Raw genomic sequence first — 23,006 nt, forward strand, 5'->3', positions numbered from 1 at the left:
GGATAGTAGCAGTAGTAGAATTAGTAGTAGTACTTGTAGTGGTAGTAGTAGTAGTAGTAGTAGTAGTAGTAGTAGTAGTAGTAGTAGTAGTAGTAGTAGTAGTAGTAGTAGTGGTAGTGGTAGTGATAGTAGTAGTAGTAGTAGTAGTAGTAGTAGTGGTAGTAGTAGTGGTAGTAGTAGTAGTAGTAGTAGTAGTAGTGGTAGTGGTAGTGGTAGTGGTAGTGGTAGTGGTAGTGGTAGTGGTAGTGGTAGTAGTAGTAGTAGTAGTAGTAGTAGTAGTAGTAGTAGTAGTAGTAGTAGTAGTAGTAGTAGTTGTTGTTGTTGTTTTGTTGGTGTAGCTTTCGTAGCAGTATTTGTTATAATAATAATAATAATAATAATAATAATAATAAACAATTAACCCCCCAAAACCCCCAAAAAATCCCGAAGCAAGCAAGTACAAAAAAAAACATTAAAAAAGTACACACACAAAATAATAACAAAAGAGAAAAAAAAAAAAAACAGATAAAAAAACAGATAAAGAAAAAAAACCGAGAAAAAAATAAATAAAACAAAAACACATAATAATGTAAATTCCTAGTTTAGAAAAGGTTTGCAAATACAATCGTTTATGTATGCAACGGTTATAAGTGCACAAAATTAGTCATATAAAATCAAAAAAGTTACATACAGAAATGAAAAAAACAAAACAATTGTTCTGCCAGTAATTTCCGAAGGCCGGTGTTTTAATTAGAACAAAAAAAATCAATAAAAAAAATCGGAATAAATATTAATATTGTAATTTTGTATCTAATAAAAGCAGACTATAGATATAAGCTGATTTCACGCAGTCATCTATTAACGACCGCCTAATGTGTTTAGCGATCAAGTTCCACATTTTACTTTCAAATTCGAACTGATTGGTTGCGCGTTTGGTTACTCGTGGGCGATGGGCGATGGGCACCCAGCGAACTTAAGGCCGGTAATAGCATGGAGTGCTCGTCAGGTTCAAAATGCAGTTTAATCTGTCATCTTGAAAGGAATATGATATTCCATTTTCCAATAACAGAAAAGATTAAACGATTTTTTTTAATATATATATATATTTCTTTTTTTTCAATTCCTTTTCTTCCATTTACCCCCCCCCCCCCCCCCCCCCCACACACACACACACTAAAATCACATGTAGCCATAAAGAAAATTAGGATAATTGTAAGCTGGATCCCCTTTCGACATTACAAGCCCTAGCAGTCAGATAATGTTTGATTCCAACAAATATAATAGGCACGGCGGAAGCAAGTAAACATTCGGGGGGCGGGGGGGGGGGGGGGGGGGGGCTAACTGAGATCAAGGGCGCCAAGGAAGGTTTTTAGGGGGATTCGGGGGTATGCTTTCCAGTATGTTTGAAAACTAGATGTCCTGATATGCAAGTACCTGCATTCTACAAGTGAAATGCCTTAATATTTTTTATTCATAAACATAAAAAGGGTCACTCTTGTCAGTGTAACTATACTCTTCAAAAAAAGATACGCAAAAGGGTACAAATGGGTTATAACTCCGATTTTATGTTTCCTACCGGTTCATGCTTTGTGAATATAAGGTCATTGCATGTCCCAAACACATTCCCACGGTTACATTCGATAAAACGCAGCTACTGTACAATAAAGTTCCAAAATGTGAATATTCGCAAAAACGCAGCCACGTGCAAACCATGTCACCACTGCACGTGCGTTGTCTGCATGTGCAACATGAACACCGACAGTATAAAAGTGCAGGGTGTTCGCTTGCCTGGCCTCTGTATCTGGCCGACAGTTGACAATCCAGGACATGCCACGTCTCAGTGAACCGCAGAGAAACAATGCCATCGGCCGACTAGACGCAGGCGAATCCAGAACGGCCGTTGCCAGGGCATTCCATGTGTCCCCAAGCACCATCTCCAGACTGTGGGACCGTTACCAGAAACATGGATCAACACGTGACCTCCCTAGATCCGGTCGACCACGGGTCACTACCCCCGGGCAGGACCGCTACATCCGGGTACGCCACCTTCGGGAACGATTGACTACTGCCACCTCCACAGCCGCAGCAATACCAGGTTTGCGCAGGATATCCGACCAGACCGTACGGAACCGCCTACGTGAGGTAGGAATTCGTGCCAGACGTCCAGTTCGAGGTGTCATCTTAACACCACAACACCGTCGACTCCGACTGCAGTGGTGCCAGATTCATCGACAATGGCCTCAACTGCGATGGAGACAGGTGTGGTTCAGTGACGAGTCCCGATTTCTGCTCCGACGTCATGATGGAAGATGTCGCGTGTATAGGCGTCGTGGTGAACGTTATGCGGCAAACTGCGTGCAGGAAGTGGACAGATTCGGCGGGGGTAGTGTCATGGTGTGGGCAGCCATCTCACACACTGGCAGAACTGACCTGGTCCACGTGCAGGGCAACCTGAATGCACAGGGCTACATTGACCAGATCCTCCGGCCACACATCGTTCCAGTTATGGCCAACGCCAACGCAGTGTTCCAACATGACAACGCCAGGCCTCACACAGCACGCCTCACAACGGCTTTCCTACAGAACAACAACATTAATGTCCTTCCTTGGCCATCGATATCACCGGATTTGAACCCAATTGAGCATCTATGGGACGAGTTGGACCGACGCCTCCGACAGCGACAACCACAGCCCCAGACCCTGCCCGAGCTGGCAGCAGCCTTGCAGGCCGAGTGGGCCACCATCCCCCGGGACGTAATCCGTACTCTGGTTGCTTCAATGGGCAGGCGGTGCCAGGCAGTTATCAACACATGCGGGGGCCACACCCGGTATTGACTCCAGATGAACCTTGACCTTGGTGGTGTGTCCTATCACTTACTCACAATGGACTAGTGTGAATTGTGAACAATCCTGCAACATTTGGTAATTATTGGACTCACCATTCAATAATTAAATCAATTCTCCAAATGTTACGACAATGTGGTTTTGCGTTTCTTCTTTTGAAGAGTATATATTCGTGGCCTGTTAGCTGGAATAGTGGTATGATGCCTTCATGAATAGCTGTTCAAACGGTGAGGATATCCGGTGATCGTGGACTGTGAGCATATCATGGCGCTCAACTACCAGTGCTAGCTATTCGACTGGTGTGTGGATGGCAACCGCGTGTTCTCAAGTTTCAGGGATACAGTGGATATAAAAGGATCTCATCTTTACTAAAAATAGGTCCGGCCTCGATGGTGTAGTGGTTAAGTCATTGGACATAAGGCTGGTAGGTACTGGGTTCGCCACCCGGTATCGGCTACCACCCAGAGTAAGACCACTACACCCTCGTCTCTCTCACTAACCACTAACTCACTGTCCTGGACAGACAGCCCAGATAGTTGAGGTGTGTGTGCACAGGACAGCGTGTTTGAACCTTAATTGGATATAACCATGAAAATAAGTTGAAATGAATGCAAGTAGATTAAATGTGATGTAGGCATAAGACCACTACACCCTCTTCTCTCTCTTACTAACAACTGACAACTAACCCACTGTCCTGGACAGACAGCCCAGATAGCTGAGGTGTGTGTGCACAGGACAGCGTGATTGAACCTTAATTGGATATAAGCACGACAATCAGTTGAAATCAATGAACGAATAAAAATAATTATTTATTCTGTCTGACACTGTAATTGAAGGTATCACTCTCTATTTGTCATGTCGCTACTTTTTTGTAGACACTTAATATAATCCGGTTTAAGAAATGGTTCTTCATTAATAACATTTAATACAATATACTGAAATGCAGTTTGAAATATTTTCTTGATGATTATGAGTAGGCTGACCTTAGTAGTATTTAATTTTTTTTTTTTTAAATGTTATTTTTAGTACTGAAAGAAATGTTTTTAGTACAGTGTTGAATGAAAGAAATGTTTTATTTAACGACGCACTCAACACATTTTATTTACGGTTATATGGCGTCAGACATATGGTTAAGGACCACACAGATTTTGAGAGGAAAGCCGCTGTCGCCACTACATGGGCTACTCTTCCGATTAGCAGCAAGGGATCTTTTATTTGCGCTTCCCACGGGCAGGATAGCACAAACCATGGCCTTTGTTGAACCAGTTATGGATCACTGGTCGGTTTACACCTACCCATTGAGCCTTGCGGAGCACTCACTCAGGGTTTGGAGTCGGTATCTGGATTAAAAATCCCATGCCTCGACTGGGATCCGAACCCAGTACCTACCAGCCTGTAGACCGATGGCCTAACCACGACGCCACCGAGGCCGGTTTATCGGAAAGAGTAGCCTATGTGGCGGCAGCGGCTTTCCTCTAAAGAAATATGTCAGAATGACCATGTTTGACGTCCAATAGCCGATGATAAGATAAAAATCAATGTGTTCTTGAGGCGTCGTTAAATAAAACAAACTTTACATTTTTCAATCAACATAGATATAAAACCTGCTACCACTATCATGTAATGCAAATCATCAAATAAGTAACGAGATATTTAAAAGAAAGAAAATGGGTGAAAACCAAGCGAATCGTGTCTGTTAAGATCTTTGTTCGCGCATTTCCAAGCCTCATTGGGACATTCCGCGGTCACTGATGTCCTGAATAACGACACGCGATCGTTTAGTCTCTGAAGTACAGATTAACTCATTTCGCGGAATAGCCGTTTGAGAGTAATGAACTGTTTAAAAAAGATAGCATGGTTTTAAACTAGATTATTGCCACGTGAGATTTCACTGTGAAGATGAACAGATGCGTACAAATGGTGGAGTTAGGGGGGGGGGGGGGAGATTGAGGGGGCGTCAGATGTCGAACACACAGAGAGAGGAAAGAAAAGGAGAATGTGTTTAAATGACAGATCCTAGGTTTTAAACACAACGACGTCATGTTCACTGTTAGAGCAGCAGAGTAGAGCAGAACTGTTTTTACATGCTCCTATACCACTAAGGTTACCACTGGATAGCCCTGGGTCCGATCTGGGATAGAACAATTTATGGGGACATTTAAATGATGACGTCCAAACAGAAAGGCGGTTTATATAGATGCACATCACTATTAGAACCGTGTTTTTTTTGTCATAACTAAATTTGAAATTACTTAGATTTTATTATTTAGGTTATCCATACAAACTGAAGGAAATGTTTTATTTAACGACGAACTCAACACATTTTATTTACGGTTATATGGCGTCAGACATATGGTTAAAGACCACACAGATATTGAGAGAGGAAACCGTTGTGGCCACGTCATGGGCTACTCTTTTCAATTAGCAGCAAGGGATCTTTTATATGCACCATCCCACAGACAGGGTAGTACATACCACGGCCTTTGATATACCAGTCATGATGCACTGGCTGGAACGAAAAATAGCCCAATGGGCCCACCGACGGGGATCGATCCTAGATCGACCGCGCATCGAGCGGGCGCATTACCACTTGGCTATGTCCCGCTCCTCCATACAAAGTCTTTCTTGTCATTCTGGTGTTTGAATACCACGATCGAAAGTCGACCCTATAACGTATCGCACGTTAGGCGAGAACCCTACTTAAAGCAAACAAATTAAAATAAATTAAATAGTGCAAAATAATTTATTTTCATGAGCTTAAATTTGTGTGGTTCTGCAAAAATACACATTGGATACTCAAATTCATGATAAAAAAATGTAGTATCTTAACTTCGTAATATATGTATGCATGTATTGTTTTTTGTTGTGTTCTACACTTCGTTGACTGCACTAGTCCACAAATTATACGAAACGTAGACAACTATGCAAACATAAAGTTAGTACTATACCAAATAACTTCCGGCTGGGTCAAAGTTCGAGGTGCACCCAACTTTTGATAGAGAAGTGAACACCACAAATGCTGTGATTGGTGATAAATATGAGTGTTGGTTCTAAAACAAATAGTTTCATCTGGGCAAAAAATGTATGCAATTTTATTTCATCTAGTACCACTGTGTCAAGTAGCCTTGTGATTGAAACATGTATGGGGTACCTGTTAAAAAAAGTACTCGAATTATTTGCGGAACTAGGGTAGTCATAGACGCTACCCGTTATCTCAGAAATGAGCAGCTTGACCCCCAATTGTTTTCTGGTTCACTTTAAGGGTGAGGGGTGGTAGTATTTATATTCGTGGCGTTTATGTCGATTGATACGCTGCAGGTAGGAGTTTTAGCCACACATGCTACTATTGTCGTCTATGGGATTTGATTTAGTAGTATATATTTTATAGGTGATTTCACAGTAACCCGAAAAAAAGCATGCATCTGAAATACACAAATGAAATGTATATTGATAGGTGACCATAATGCTAGGTTCCGACTACCAACTGCTAACACAAAGTTGGCCAACTTTCTGCTCTCGCAACTTCTACGACTGTCTGAACGCTCTTTAGCCTATGACACATCTACAACGTCTTTTGACAATAGACGTATTTTATTTTGAGAGACTTTGTTTTGGAAACACGCATGTCATTTCTTTACACAATGGCAGACAAGCATGCAGCTATGGTTGTTGTTTCTGCCATTATCATAGTTTAATAATAAAATAACTGTTTTCAATTGAATCTCTATTCTCATGTTCCTGTTATAGTATATATTGTTTTTGGTGTTGTACAAGCAATGTGTTTCCTGCCTAAGTCCGGCTAATACTTCAATGTTTTATCTGTTCCACATAATGTTATTATTAACGGGCATCGCCATTTTGACCAATATCATGTGACCAGTCATGCCATGTGATTTATTTATATATTCTGATTGATTGTTGATATTTTGTTTCAGAGACTTCTCTGTGCAAATAGAACACTGCCCTGTCTCCAGCGACTGGGGCCTAATTCACAAAGGTCTCTTAGGCTCTTCTAGACAACAAAGCATCCTCTTTGAAAGTCTTTTAGCATTGCACAGCGATATCGCAAAATTTCGAGAGTAGCGAATTAGGCCCTAGAGACTGGTCTCGGAAATAAAATCTCGGGGACTTTTGACGATACATTAAGAAAAACTGTCTCTGAAACAAGGTCTCCGACACAAAGTCTCCGAGACTTCGTAGATGTATCGTAGCTTCATCAACTCGGTTCTCGTCGTAGAACCTATTAGTTGTTAATCTGAGCGCACCTGTCGTAAGTCGGTAGCTGGGGAAAATTACAACACAACCGTCGAGTTGGCCAACTTCGTCGTGGCAGTTGACAGTCTGAGCCTAGCATTAGTCCCTCGTCTTCACATTTAAATATTTTTTCTCCACAGGGATATTGATTACAAGATTTAATCGAAACTCGTGCCAACATCACGGTATGAGTTCTATTTAATCAATTTTGTCACATAACCCCGCAGTCAACCAAGGCCATAACTTTTGATTTATCTCTGTGTGGAAGTTGTAACACTTTAGATTTGTTTGTATTCTGTTTTTTCCGCGGAGTGTAGAACATACATCATGTCCTTAGGTGTTAATGTCTAGTACACACATTTGGGGCGGGGCGTAGCCCAGTGGTAAAACGGTCGCCTGGTGCCCGTTTGGTCTGTGATCGATACCCGTCAGTGGGCTAATTTCTCGTTTCAGTCTTTGTACCCAGACGGGTGTATTAAAGGCCGTTGTATGTGTTACCATGTCTCTGAGATGTTATATATCAAAGAATATTTGCTACTAGGGCTTCCACGAGTCCAAAATATGGGACTCGAGTACTCGAGGGTCAAACTCGACCCGGACCCGAGTACCCGAAACTTACACTAGATGATGATGAGATTAAAGAATAAAGTTAAATAGAATTATGCATTTTAATTCCAGGGCTGAACATGGATGCCAAATCATGTCATTGTATTGCGTTTAGAAACCGGTTGATATATTTAGTGTTATGATGGATGGACGGCCAGTTTAAAAAAAGAAACTAGCGCATGATCTTATAATTATTGTGTCACTTATATCGTTCATTATCTAATCCTGAAATTATTGTCCTACATTGTCCAGTGTATTATAGTTGATTCCACCTTGTACGGGTACTCGAGTCCTGTGAATGGTCTCGAGTCTTACTAGACTCGACCCGTGCCCGAGTACTCGAGTACTCGTGGAGACCCTATTTGCTACTAATGAAACATGAAGCGGGTTTCCTCTGATGACTACGTGTCAGAGTTACCAAGTGTTTGACGTCCAATAGCCGATGATTAACTAGTGTGCCCTAACATTAACTGTTCAATAGCGAACGCTAATGTTTAATAATAATACTTTTATTAATGGTTAAAGTGTCTGTATGTATGTATGTTTGTCTGTCTGTGTGCGTTTCTTTCTCTTTTTTCCCCTCCCTGCCTCCCTTTTTTCTGAATCTGTCTTTCTTTAACTTGTGTGTTTAACTATTTTTTCCAGACACAACCATGTACCTTTAAAGACTTGTCCAAAAGCTCCTTCTCCAACTATATCCACGAGTTTGAGGTGTTCCAGGGGGATCTCTCGCACGAACACCTGTTTCTCCACTCCATTCTCTTGCAGCGACGTGAAGTAGGTCGGATTTTTACTTATGATATTCATGCGCTCCAATAGCTGTACGTTGTCGCTATTTTTAACCACGCCCTCCAAGCCTCGTTTTGATCTTAGCCGATTACTGCGCCACTTCCTGAGACAGACGAGAGTGACGACGAAACACAGGAAGACGACTAAGCCAACCGGAAGTATGATCTGCAGCACGTGCCAGTCAGTCCGCGACATGTGCGGTGTCTCCTTCAAGATGGATGGGGCGCTCTGAAAATACAACCGTCGAAATAGTCACTTTTATTGATTGCGTATTTGTTTGTGGTTGTGTGTGTGTGTGTGTGTGTGTGTGTGTGTGAGAGAGAGAGAGAGAGAGAGTATGTGTGTGTGTGTGTGTTTTTTTGTTTGTTTCTTTGTTTATTTTGTTTTTTGTGGGGGGTTTTGAGCTTTTAAAAATATTTTGTGTTTATTTACGAATATATTATAAAATGTACTCCAGAAGTTAATTTCAGTTCCTATTTGGCGATTTGATGAATGCATGTGTGTGTGTGCGAGTGGGTGCGTGTGTGTGTGTTTATATATATGTGAGTGTGTGTGTGTGTGTGTGTGTGTGTGTGTGTGTGTGTGTGTGTGTGTGCGCGCGCGTCTGAGCGTGTGACAGATAGACAACCACACAGACAGACAGAGATAGAGGGACCGAGAGAAAGAAGTTTGTTTTGTTTAACGATACCACTAGGGCAAATTGATTAATTAATGGAGAGAGAGAGAGAGAGAGAGAGAGAGAGAGAGAGAGAGAGAGAGAGAGAGAGAGAGAGAGAGAGAGAGAGAGAGATAGAGAGAGAGAGAGGGAGGGAGAGAGAGAGAGAGAGAGAGAGAGAGAGAGAGAGAGAGAGAGAGAGAGAGAGAGAGAGAGAGAGAGAGAGAGAGAGAGAGAGAGAGAGGGAGAGGGAGGGAGGGAGAGAGAGAGAGAGAGAGAGAGAGAGAGAGAGAGAGGAGAGAGAGAGAGACAGAGAGAGAGAGAGGGAGGGAGAGAGAGAGAGAGAGAGAGAGAGAGAGAGAGGGAGGGAGAGAGAGAGAGAGAGAGAGAGAGAGAGAGAGAGAGAGAGAGAGAGAGAGAGAGAGAGAGAGAGAGAGAGAGAGAGAGAGAGAGAGAGAGAGAGAGACAGAACAGACAGACAGACAAACATACATATAAAATATATTAGGATAATGTGAGACGACAGACGGAAACAGTAGAAATCCTTACCTCGTTTGATGTCGAGTTAGTGCTACCTAGGACGATTTCTCTGAGTTTCATGTGATCTATCACCGCTTGGGTTTCATCCTTCGTTTTCACTGAAAAAAACACATTAGACATTATTGTTGTTTTTTTAAATATTAAATTACATAGCCATTATATATATAGATCTACAGAAACCATGCAAATTATATTCACTTTCAGCGTAAAAGTCATATTTTTCATTGTATATTACTTATAGTGAAAATATAGAAACGATAATTATATATTGTTTTATTACCGGATTTTATAGGTGGAACACGTTCATGCTTCAGTTACCTCCCTTGTAAATGATTACGATCTAATTGTTGAGGTCAGTGTTATATCGTCGTTTTGTAGGTTGATTAAAAACAATGCATATGATCGTGTTTCAAAGAAAGCATTCTGAACAACTGTACTGAAGGGCGGACCCAGGACACATTTTAGGGAGGGGACCAAGGGCAAAAGGTCACATGGGCAACTCCCTGAAATGGACACTTCAATGAAAATAGTAAATAATTTCTTCAAAAGTAGATACCGGTACGTAATTAGTTTTACGTGCTTATATACCACTAGGGTTTCCAAGACGCCATTTCTTCACAAAGGGGTACTTTAATAAAACAATTTTTAGAGGGAGGGACAGGTCCCCTTGGTCCCGTCCCTCGAATCCGCCCTTGCCGTACCCATACACAATGTGTAAGATCATGGCACATACGTTGTTTCATCAGAGTTATGATGTCCAGGGACTTATGAGGACATTGAAATGTTTTGTGGTAGATGCCGACCTCGGTCGCGTAGTGGTTAAGCCATCGGACATAATGTGCTGGCTCCCACTCAGAGCGAGTTTTAAGACTCAGTGGGTAGGTGTAGTGCCTCTACGCCCTCGTATCTCTCACTAACCACTAACAATTGACAACTAAACCACTGTCATGGACAGACAGCCCAGGACAGCGTGCTTGAACCTTAATTGGATATAAGCACAAAAATAATCCTCGAGTTCAGCCAGCAAACGTTTCGCTAACATTCGCGAAATATTTTATTGGTTCCCGACGTGGCCATTTGGTTTACCGTGAAACGCACAAACCAGTCTAGCGGACGTTTTTTCTGCTCGGCATGGCTGAACGCAGCCCAGTTGAAATGAAATTATGGTAGATATTTGGAGGCTATATCTACTAAATATTTATTTTTGCAAATGTTGTCATCGTGCTATGTGATGGTACCACAGGTGGGGCAAGATATGCTCACCGTTTCATCACATTGTATCAAAAATCATACAAATCGTTAATACTAAATTAATTGTCTATTTGTACATATTATGTCGTAGTGTTGGTAGAAAGTGATCCTGCTAGCAGTAGCTAGAAGGAATTTCACTATTAGCCCAGATGGAAGAGCGCTAGATACTTGGGATCTCTGGCTCTAATCGCCCCAGTGGACATTGGTTTTTCTGTTACACATAAAGACTGAACACAAGGTGGTGCTCCTGCTAGCAGTAGCTAGAAGGAATTTCACTATTAGCGCAGATGGAAGAGCGCTAGATACTTGGGATCTCCGGCTCTAATCGCCTCAGTGGACATTGGTTTTTCTGTTACTCATAAAGACTGAACACAAGGGAAAACATCACTACATATTCGAGAAACATAAAGTCAATGGACGTAACTGATATATGCTAAATATCTCGACGAATATACTTAAAATGTGTTACTGGTGTAAATGTTGAATTTTAATTAATTAACTTTAAAATAACATCAATATTGGTCTACCAAAAACACCATTATGAAGACTCCAGTGCTGAAATAGGATAGTAATTAGAAACAAAGGAATAAGGAAGATAAAGTTTGCTATGTTTAACAACACCACTAGAACATATTGATTAATACTTAATCATCGGTTATCAGATGTCAAATATTTGAAAACCTCCTACCTTTTCACATATGCCTTACCAAATACAGTACAGCACATGCAAACAAAAACACCCACCTTTTATATACTTCGTGGAATTGGCCTTGATAATATCGCATCCTTTTAAACTGTTTTCTGTGCAAAACGTATAGGCAATATGGCGTTAAGCAAAGATAATCACACTCTATAATCAATTCAACAAATGAAAACAGAAACAAAACGATTCCACAAACATCTAACTGGGACAAGAAAGGAAGGAAGGAAATTATTTTATTTCAAGACAGTTTTTGTTAGGATTGATGACGCCGTAGTATTTCCAGTCGGTATCCCGTGCTACATCTGCTGCTAGTATAAACCGGCTCTGGGCCTTACACTTGCCCATCGAGTCATTAAAGTCGCTCTGGGTGGGAACCGGTGTACCCACCAACCTTCTGGCTTAACCAGAAAATGGGAATTAGTTAGAAGTGAGGTAACCTTATATAAGATATATAAGATAATGTCAACATTATAAGCAACGGGAATTGATTTACCAAAGGGGAAAGTATTATCAAATTTTCTAGCTAATGTTAATATTTAATTCCAACAGTATAATTTAATTCGGTGTAAATGAGTGTTATATTACATTGTTAACGTTATCAGAATTCGACACTACCGTGATCTAGTCAGCTGTATGTGGAAGAAACTTTCCGCCGCTCAGTGTTGCCGTTATTATTTGGCAAGCAAAGGCGTAGAAAGGTGCCAAAAAGTGGTGGTGATGGTGGGGTGGGAGTGGGGCGCGCGCGCACACACAAACACACACACACACACACACACATATATATATATATATATATATATATATATATATATATATAGTCAAACCTGTCTTAAGCGGTCACACAAGGGAGTAGATAAAAGTGGCCGCTTAAGACAGGTGGCCGCTGAGTACAGGTTGTCACATATATAGTATTTATAACATTTGTTGTTGTTTCTTGTTTTACCGTCTGCACTGCTAATCAACAGATGTGTGCTTCACAGTTGACTATAAATCAACTTTTGACATGTCGTCTTCTTCAGAAATAAAGCAAATAGAATGTGTTAAATCACTTTTCTTTTTCCATTTCCACCTTATCGCTGTTGTTGAAATATCCCTTTTATATAAGTGTAAACCTTTATTGTGGCCGCTTAATACACATATTTTAGCGATTTGGGATCCGAATTTGGTGGCCGCTGGCCGCGTTAGACAGGTGACCGCTTATTACAGGTGCATTTACATTATAAATTGTTTGGGAGAAAAAAGTGGCCGTTTAAGGCAGGTGACCGCTGAGTACAGGTGTCCGCTAGGACAGGTTTGATTGTATATATGCAGGTTTGAAAATTAACTTGAAAACCATGGTCGACAGCAGGATCAATTGGAAAATAAATCTTATTGGTCCTTCTCAAATTCAACTAGCCCTCCATTTATCACATTGAAATTTAACTGAAGAGTCGAAATCAAAAATAGATTTTTTTAATAATAACAATGTGCTCACCGTATATAGTCCGTTTGCGTCAAAAGAAAACCGATGAATTGGCGTTTAAATTCATAATGAAAATAAAGTTAAAATTCATATAAAAACATGCTATTAAGTTTTAAACCCATACCAACTCATACCATACCAACTCAAATAAATAAAACAAAATGAAAAAGAAATCAAGTATAAATTATGCATATTAAAGGGACACACCCTAGTTACGGCTATTTGTTAACCATTACGGCGTTGTTTTTCGCTATTAAACCCCATTTTTCACAAATAAAATTGCACTTTACTTACCTTTTATTATTTAGAATACACATTTCCATTCACCTGAAGTGCTTTTTGGTAATCCTGATGTTTGTAAAACCACGAAATGCATTTTTTGCATTTTTTCACAAGACGTTCTGTTGAGAAAAAACCGTTAAGCAAGCGAGGTCCAATCTATTTTTAGAGGGGATATTTCCATTTCAATGTCACAGACGTTGGTATATCACGTGACCGTTATCATTTTGGTTCGGTTTGTTTTCTCGTCCACGGTTCGCGCAATCAACATCCGATTTGTTGTTGTTCATTTGTGAGATTTTTCTTCACAGTTCGTGAACATTTTCAGTAAAAATAAAGTTCAGACAAGTAAGTGTCTCAATACAAAACGTTACAAACCCTTAAAACCAATAATTTTGCAAAGTCTTACGATATCTGGAGAGGGGATACAACCAGGACAGAACAGTTGGAACATGTCCAGGAGAGGTGAAACGAACGCACCCCAAGTCTGTGAAATTTGTCGTGACGTAGGCATTGTTGTGCTTCGAGCGACATCTACCAGTGACATCAGAATACTAACTTTTAAAATTATTTCAAGCAATTGGGACATGAGGATTCCCATGGTATTTATCGATATAAAACCTGCTTTTTCACTCCATTTGATAAAAACGTGATCTAAGTGTGTTACAGGTTTGTAGATTAACAAAATTATAATTTATTTTCGCTGGATGGAACTAGGGTGTGCGGCTTTAAATCTCAGTTTTAGTACAGTGTTGAAGACAAAGTGCTAGAATAGCCAAAGTTTGAAACTTGACTTGCATTGTCTCTGAAGTAAAATATAATGCAGTACAAAAAGACTAAAGGTAAAACTGCGCGTTCTTTAGTAAACTAGTATGTGAGTGGCAGTCCTCTTTGTGACGATGCAAGAGGGATAGAATAACCTTTGTGGCAATGGAAGAGGGGTGAAATCCCCAGTAAATGATTTCCTCGGGAACGGTTGTTCTCCTACAGACGAGGCACTAGATAAAGGTCGATGCAATCATCCACTATTTTGCCAAATTCCCATTCGACTCTGCTTGTGCAGAGATACGGCCTTGATCATGTATTACGGTTTTATCATTCAGATTACCTTACATGTTCCATCAATTGCTTTAAAACCTGTATCAGAAAAAGAGTTAACCTATGCAGTGGGATGGTAATTTGTAAATAATTGTTGTTTTAATTTACACTAAACTTTTCTCCCAATAAAATGTAATTTGAGATGTGATAGGCCTCAGATTATGCAAATGACCCCAATTGTGTGACTTTCACCATTCGTGTGACACGTTTCTAATAAGGTACCATGAATTCAGTCACCATATCTTCAATAAGCTTCCAATTATCATATCTAAAATGCTAAATTTTACAGATACAGATTTTTTTTGTCTTCAAAAATTTGAATTTAAGTTTAATATTTTATTAAAAATTAAGTAAAATTTAATGATTGTTTTTGTTTTTTCTTTAAATATTTCAAAATCTTTCCAAAACAACACTGTATAGATAGAATATATGTAGAAGAAAAAATAGCTGTTTATTGTATAAAACAATTTCAACATTTGATAAAGTTATTACATTTTTTAGTTGGTGTCCCTCAAGTTTCCATTGCTAAAACTGGCCGTGGCAAGGCACTGTGGTAGGTGTTTTAACACAGCCTCCATATACTCTCATTTTAAAGCAGATCTCCCGATACTTACTGAGCATTTCTTTAATATGTATATTCGGAAATTCGTCCGCGCAAGTAGTCTGCTGTTTGACTGTGTTTATTTAATGGCAGACAGCTATGAAGTGGCAACTATTTGACTGAAGTGACAGGGGAGAGCATGTAGTTTGTAAACATGTGCAACTTGTTGACATTGAAGACTTGTTTATGGTAATTCCGGCCCATGCAAAAGTAGTGCTTTTGATGTAAAATGGGGGTACTCCGGCCAGGTTTGGAGGGTGTGTTTGTTTAAACCGATATGCTGGGAGAAAGAGCTGGCCAACAGGGGTTGTCCTTTTTAGGGCATTTGTCCCCCAGGCAAGCAAAGGCACATACAAACATCCACTGGCCTGCTGATATTAATAAAAATGGTATAGCCACTAAGGCTATATAGATACATAAAGCGAAATTAATTGTGGTCTGTGGCCGTATGGTTTTACAACTGAATAAATTAATATGTTTTTATATGAATTTTATCTTTGTTCGTTATTTTAGCGCAGTCAAAATACAGAACATGTTCTAGGTCTTCCGCTGTCAGATCTGTAGTTTATTTTGTCACATTCTTTTTTTACTAGTACCATACTCGCCAGACCCTAAAATCGATGGTCGCCCAAAGGACTACCTTGGTAAGATTCTTAGTCACCATTAGCCAATATATATATGTATATGTATATGTAAATGTATATATATATATATATATATATATATATATATATATATATGTATATGTATATGTATATGCATATCGGTTTTATCCTGCGAAGGTTAGAATGGTGAATGCAGCGAGGCTCTACGTATATGTATTATTTATTCCAATTTTGTGTACGCAAATCAAGTATTGTTAACCTAGCAAGGCTTTTGCAGTATGACGTCATACAAAATGCATGACGTCATTTTTGTAAGACGCTAGCTACATTCTGTCACATTAAAAAAACGTTTCTAAACTCTAATTCATAAATAAATATACAAGTGTTGTATTGTTATCACAAAACTAAACGTTGTTTGTATTTACTGCACTTCAACAACTTATTTAACGTGTATGTTTATTGAAAGTCGTCTCCGAAATAGTCGAGTCGGGCTTATGTCACGTGGCGTATATTTTTGGTCAGTGACCGAAAATATAGATTTATCTAGTCATCATATCTTGCCAGTGTATACAGTATATATATATATATATATATATATATATATATATATGTGTGTGTGTATATGTGTGTATGTGTATGTGTGTATATGTGTGTGTGTGTGTGTGTGTGTGTGTGTAATATTTCTAACAGAAAGTTAAGATAATCAAAAATGACAAATGATTTGGCATAATGAACATTTCATCTGAAATATTTTGAACTGTCAACATTTAGTATCATTAGTTTGGTACACCGCAGTCTTAAACTCGTAATGCTATTAGCCAAGGACGATCGATTTGCTGACAGGTAACCCAAACCACCTCGACATGCTTTTGGAGCTCAATGACACATAATTCAATTAGTCAGAGTAATGTGGATAGAGTCTGATTGAATTGACAGACTGAGAGTAAATATCCTCGTTCATTGTGCCAGCGACTAATCACTTCTGAAAAATTAGATTAGCCCTAGACAGCACCGAGGTCGAGGCGTAGCAAACTACGAAATTGGCGTGCTGACAAGTGACAGGATATAGGAGGCGCTCTCGAATCTCTGACGGCCTAATACCAGTCTAATTACCCGGCGTTGTGATTGGCCACGGACTGGTAGGACACGATCCTGTTATTTATTGGCCTTGTTTTAATTTTACATGACCGGTATGTGTGGTGTAGTGGTTAGGCCATCAGTTTCGTCCCCAAGCCAGTTCGCCCCCAGTCAGTTCGTCCCCAGGTCTGTTCGCCCCTTCGTGCATAACCAGGCCATCAGGACCAATGCTGGAAGGTACTGGGTTCGTTGTGGTCAAGCCACAGGTCTTCTAGCCTGAAGGCGCCGAGTTAGCTTTTCACTACCGGCTCCTCCAGTTCGAAGTCAATTTTAAAAGGCGAACAGCTGACTTTTCTCTCACCAAATAATTCATTAAAGTCGCAGATCACAATTTGAACCCACGGAAACAAGTCAGTATATTTTGTTAATCTACTAACATTCAACAGTTCTGAATATAGATGCAACAGAGTGAAGCAAACGCCTGAAACGGTCAAACTCCCTAAAACAAATAAAGCTCATCTTCACAATCGCTGCTTTCTCAGACGCATTATGCGTTTTTAAAAATATGAAAAATTAATTTTGTTGTATTAGAAACACCAGGGTGACGAAAACAATACGCCATGTTTACGGAAGTAAACAATTTGAACAATAAAATGTAAGTAATGTATGGTTTCAGTTATCAAAACCGTCTCCAATGGTTCAAAATACGCTTCAGTGTTAAGAAACTAGGGTGAGTCGCTTTAAAATATGACATAACGTACAAATTAAATAAAGTTTCTTATTTAGAATATCAGTGTCTGTATTAATAGTAATCGCCAACAAGGCTCTGTTATCGCAAACATCTTACAATGGCTGCAAACTCAGTATTTAGTATGAAATAGTAGTCGCTAACAAGGCTCTGTTATCGCAAACATCTTACAATGGCTGCAAACTCAGTACAGTCCCTCTAACTTGTGGTCTGGGCAGACAGCCAGAATAGTGTGCTGAGCTGTAAGTGATGCATCGAGCATTCAACCCAGAGTGTATTTGTGAGCATTTAAAATGGAAACAATAACCACGGAATTATCATCATGATCATAATCATCTTCATCATATTCGTTTTTTCGTCGTCATTGTCATCATCATATTCACCACATCATCATCATCATCACCACCACCATTACCATAACCATCAACATAATCATAATTATCAAAATGTTTTCGTCGTCATTGTCGTCATCTTCTTTATCATCAACATCAATATCATCTTCATTATCAACATCATCATCACTATCAACATCATCATCATCTTCATCGTCACCATCGTTTTCATCGTCGTCAACACCATCATCATCATCAACATCATAGTCGGGAGCAGCATCAACATCACAGTCTACTAATTTATCATTTATCACATCCATTTTCATTGACGTAGCCATGATTTGATATCGGGGGCACCCACACTACTATAAGGCATGTTATGGGGTCACATGCCAATGTAAAAGGTCATGGGGACCATATTGTGGCTAAATAAACGTCTATTTAAAAAAAAATAACACTATGAGTCGAGCTGATCTAGCCGCAACCGGATACCACCGGATACAGTCGGATAATGCCGAGTCGAGTCGAGTGGCGTGTTAACATCTTAAAAGCTGCCTGCTAATGGTTTACCAAGTATTAGATTATCGCGGTGAGACTTCGTGAGTGAGGTGAAGCAATCTTAACTAGAGTTTACACACACACACACACACACAGAGAGAGAGAGAGAGAGAGAGAGAGAGAGAGAGAGAGAGAGAGAGAGAGAGAGAGAGAGAGAGAGAGAGAGAGAGAGAGAGAGAGAGAGAGAGAGAGAGAGAGAGAGAGACACACAGACACATACACAGACAGAGAGCGAGAGAGAGAGAGAGAGAGAGAGAGAGAGAGAGAGAGAGAGAGAGAGAGGGAGGGAGAGAGGGAGGGAGAGAGGGAGATAGAGAGAGAGGGAGACTGTAGTCCATCGACAGTTCGCATGACAAGTTTCATGCACACTCAAACACACACACGCACGCACGCACATACAGACACACGCACCTATGCATGTAGTATTTGTGCTATCTCTCTCTCTCTCTCTCTCTCTCTCTCTCTCTCTCTCTCTCTCTCTCTCTCTCTCTCTCTCTCTCTCCTCTCCCTCCCTCTCTCTCTCTCTCCTCTCTCCCTCCCTCTCTCTCTCTCTCTCTCTCTCTCTCTCTCTGATGAGCGTATCTCATCAGCAATGTATATAAGGAAAAAGAAAGAAAGAAGAAGTAAATAAAGAAAACAAAGTTTGTTAAAGTTTGTTTTGTTTAACGACACCACTAGAGCACATTGATTTATTAATCATCGGCTATTGGATGTCAAATATGTGATAAGTTTGATATATTATATGAAAGAAAATCCGCTACCAGTTGTGGTGCACTGGCTGGAACGAACAATAGCCCAACGAGCCCTCCGACGGGGATCGATCCCAGACCGACGGCGCATCGAGCGAGTGCTTTACCACTGGGCTACGACTACGACTCGCCTCCTCTCCTCCCCCCCCCCCCCCCCCCCCCCGAAAGAAAGAAACAAAGAAAGAAAGAAAATGAAAAAGAAACACACAAACAAATCCCATTGAACCTGATCGACAAAACCATTACCATTAAAGGGAGGTGTCGACTTGGCTACCACGAATCACCTGCCATGTGCTGTCTATAGATGGACATCGTACAGGTGCTTGCTTCTCTTGACCATCTGTGCCACATGCTTGCTAATTGCCTCATCAGCGTTTGCTAATGTCTTAGTCTGGTTATTTCGGGAAGTGTTTAAGGGGGTGGAGGGGGCGTATCCCAGTAGTAAAGCGTTCGTCTGACACGCGATCGGTCTGGCATCAAGCCCCGTCGGTGGGCCATTCTTAGATCTAGCCAGTTCACTGCGATGCGACTGGCATATCAAACTTAAGGCCGTGGTATGTGCTATGCTGTTTGTTGGTAGGTGCATATAAATATCCCTAGCTACTAATTGAACACTATAGCTGGTTTTCTGTCTAAGACCACGTGTCACAATTACCAAATGTTTGACATCCATTAGCCGATGATTAATCAATCAATGTGCTCTAGTGGTGTCGGTAAACAAAACAAAAACCACATTGACTTCGGCGAGTGTCTAGAAGTGTATTGAGAATATGATCTGCCCGTAAGAAAGAAGGAACGACGCACTCAACACATTTTATTTACGGTTATATGGCATAAGACATATGGTTAAGTACCACACATATATACTCTTCAAAAGAAGAAACGCAAAACCACATTGTCGTAACATTTGGAGAATTGATTTAATTATTGAATGGTGAGTCCGATAATTACCAAATGTTGCAGGATTGTTCACAATTCACTCTAGTCCATTGTGAGTAAGTGATAGGACACACCACCAAGGTCAAGGTCATCTGGAGTCAATACCGGGTGTGGCCTCCGCGTATGTTGACAACTGCCTGGCACCGCCTGCCCATTGAAGCAACCAGAGTACGGATGACGTCCCGGGGGATGGTGGCCCACTCGGCCTGCAAGGCTGCTGCCAGCTCGGGCAGGGTCTGGGGCTGTGGTTGTCGCTGTCGGAGGCGTCGGTCCAACTCGTCCCATAGATGCTCAATTGGGTTCAAATCCGGTGATATCGATGGCCAAGGAAGGACATTAATGTTGTTGTTCTGTAGGAAAGCCGTTGTGAGACGTGCTGTGTGAGGCCTGGCGTTGTCATGTTGGAACACTGCGTTGGCGTTGGCCATAAACTGGAACGATGTGTGGCCGGAGGATCTGGTCAATGTTGCCCTGTGCATTCAGATTGCCCTGCACGTGGACCAGGTCAGTTCTGCCAGTGTGTGAGATGGCTGCCCCACACCATGGGACACTACCCCCGCCGAATCTGTCCACTTCCTGCACGCAGTTTGCCGCATAACGTTCACCACGACGCCTATACACGCGACATCTTCCATCATGACGTCGGAGCAGAAATCGGGACTCGTCACTGAACCACACCTGTCTCCATCGCAGTTGAGGCCATTGTCGATGAATCTGGCACCACTGCAGTCGGAGTCGACGGTGTTGTGGTGTTAAGATGACACCTCGAACTGGACGTCTGGCACGAATTCCTACCTCACGTAGGCGGTTCCGTACGGTCTGGTCGGATATCCTGCGCAAACCTGGTATTGCTGCGGCTGTGGAGGTGGCAGTAGTCAATCGTTCCCGAAGGTGGCGTACCCGGATGTAGCGGTCCTGCCCGGGGGTAGTGACCCATGGTCGACCGGATCTAGGGAGGTCACGTGTTGATCCATGTTGCTGGTAACGGTCCCACAGTCTGGAGATGGTGCTTGGGGACACATGGAATGCCCTGGCAACGGCCGTTCTGGATTCGCCTGCGTCTAGTCGGCCGATGGCATTGTTTCTCTGCGGTTCACTGAGACGTGGCATGTCCTGGATTGTCAACTGTCGGCCATATACAGAGGCCAGGCAATCGAACACCCTGCACTTTTATACTGTCGGTGTTCATGTTGCACGTGCAGACAACGCACGTGCAGTGGTGACATGGTTTGCACGTGGCTGCGTTTTTGCGAATATTCACATTTTGGAACTTTATTGTACAGTAGCTGCGTTTTATCGAATGTAACCGTGGGAATGTGTTTGGGACATGCAATGACCTTATATTCACAAAGCATGAATCGGTAGGAAACATAAAATCGGAGTTATAACCCATTTGTACCCTTTTGCGTTTCTTTTTTTGAAGAGTATTAAAGAGAGGTGACCCGCTGTCGCCACTTCATGAGCTACTCTTTACGATTAGCAGCAAGGAATCTTTTTTATACACCATCCCACAGACAGAATAGCACATACCACGGCGTTTGATGTACCAGTCGTGGAGCACTGGCTGGAACAAGAAATAGCCCGACGGGGATCGATCCTAAACCGACCGGGCATCAAGCGAGCGCTCTATCTGTCCGTAAGTGTCTTTATAATATTGAAAAAAAAACCCCAAAAACGGTCTTTCAGACTCTGTATTCATTGTAAAATGTTTCCGGTAACAAAGCTTTATAGGTCTATGGCATGTTTTCCAAACACAATTCATTTACGGAATAAATGACATCTTACATAAAATAATAATAATAACACAAATAAATAACATATTGCCAATGTAACGGTCTGGTCGGTCCTAACTTTTATTGATCCGTGTACGAGTGTTTCAGTGCTCCTGTTTTCGACGCACGTGCACGGGATTTTTGGGTTTCGTGTTTGTCGCGTTGCCCGTGCAGTTTGTAGACATACTTGACCAATGGCTATTGACTATGGGTTAGGTTGGGCTATGAAAGGGGGAGGGGGAGGGAGCGTGTTTTCTGTTTAATTGTCTTCTCATTGGTAGGTATATCGGTACTTGGGTAAATGTCTAGATTCGGGTTGGGAGGTGATTATTATTGTTAATGTATAATGTGACTTTTCAGTGTGAACACTGTGAGATAAATATGTAGTAACTGTTTATTTTGTTTGTTTTCTTTGTTAAAACTTGGTTGATGAACCTAATTAAGCCACTCGGTTTCACCAAGGTAGACGTGTATGAACGAACTTAGGCCATGTAAAGAAGTACGACTAACGTAAATTAATTTTTATCACACGGCTTCCGTCGAGTAATTATTTCAGTGAAATTCTTGTATTTAAAACAAACAAAAAGGAAATATAATTCATATTTTCGTCATATCTGGTTACAGCGCAGGGTTTCTACCAAAGGATACGAAGGTTACAATTACGTACCATAAAATCTTGGAAATTATTGGATACATTTTTTATAATTTTTAGAAAGATTATATTAAAAGAACCGCTGTTTCTCCTATCTCCATACAACAACATTCCCGCAGCCCCACAATACATTAAACAAAACATTATATAATTTGCCAGAATTTAAAATTTGTCAGGTACAAGAAATACAATGTCTAATTTCAAAGCATTTCAAAGCCGTAACCATAAGGTAGGCGCACTTGTGATATGTTTTGTTGTTACGTACCCTCTAATTATTTTCTGGGGAAAAAAAGTCTGCAGAGATACTGAAGTTATTTGATTTTCAGACTCTTTGGTGGCCATCTTGGATTTTTGTAAATGTTACCTATGGCTGGTCTATTATGTTTTTGATATTAAAGTATGGGAACTGTAACTTTGATATTTCACACCCATTACTATACGAATATTTGCAAGGGCGTAACCAGGATTTTATATTGGGTTTTTTGTTGGTTTTTTAGTTGGGTTTTTTAAAAG

At 40.9% G+C, this 23,006-nt stretch overlaps 1 protein-coding gene across 1 annotated transcript in view; it reads right to left on the reverse strand.

The window, feature by feature from the left end:
* LOC121387037 (BDNF/NT-3 growth factors receptor-like) overlaps window positions 1-23,006 on the reverse strand; it is a 94,880-nt gene that overhangs the window by 18,342 nt on the left and 53,532 nt on the right. The window contains exons 3-4 of the mRNA XM_041518043.1: window positions 9,677-9,765; window positions 8,343-8,700 (exon numbers count right to left, since the gene is read on the reverse strand). Coding sequence (XP_041373977.1) covers window positions 8,343-8,700; window positions 9,677-9,765 — 447 coding nt within the window. The remainder of the gene's footprint in view (window positions 1-8,342; window positions 8,701-9,676; window positions 9,766-23,006) is intronic.

This window comes from Gigantopelta aegis, chromosome 13 (assembly GCF_016097555.1).
Source record: "Gigantopelta aegis isolate Gae_Host chromosome 13, Gae_host_genome, whole genome shotgun sequence".
NCBI lineage: Eukaryota > Metazoa > Mollusca > Gastropoda > Neomphalida > Peltospiridae > Gigantopelta > Gigantopelta aegis.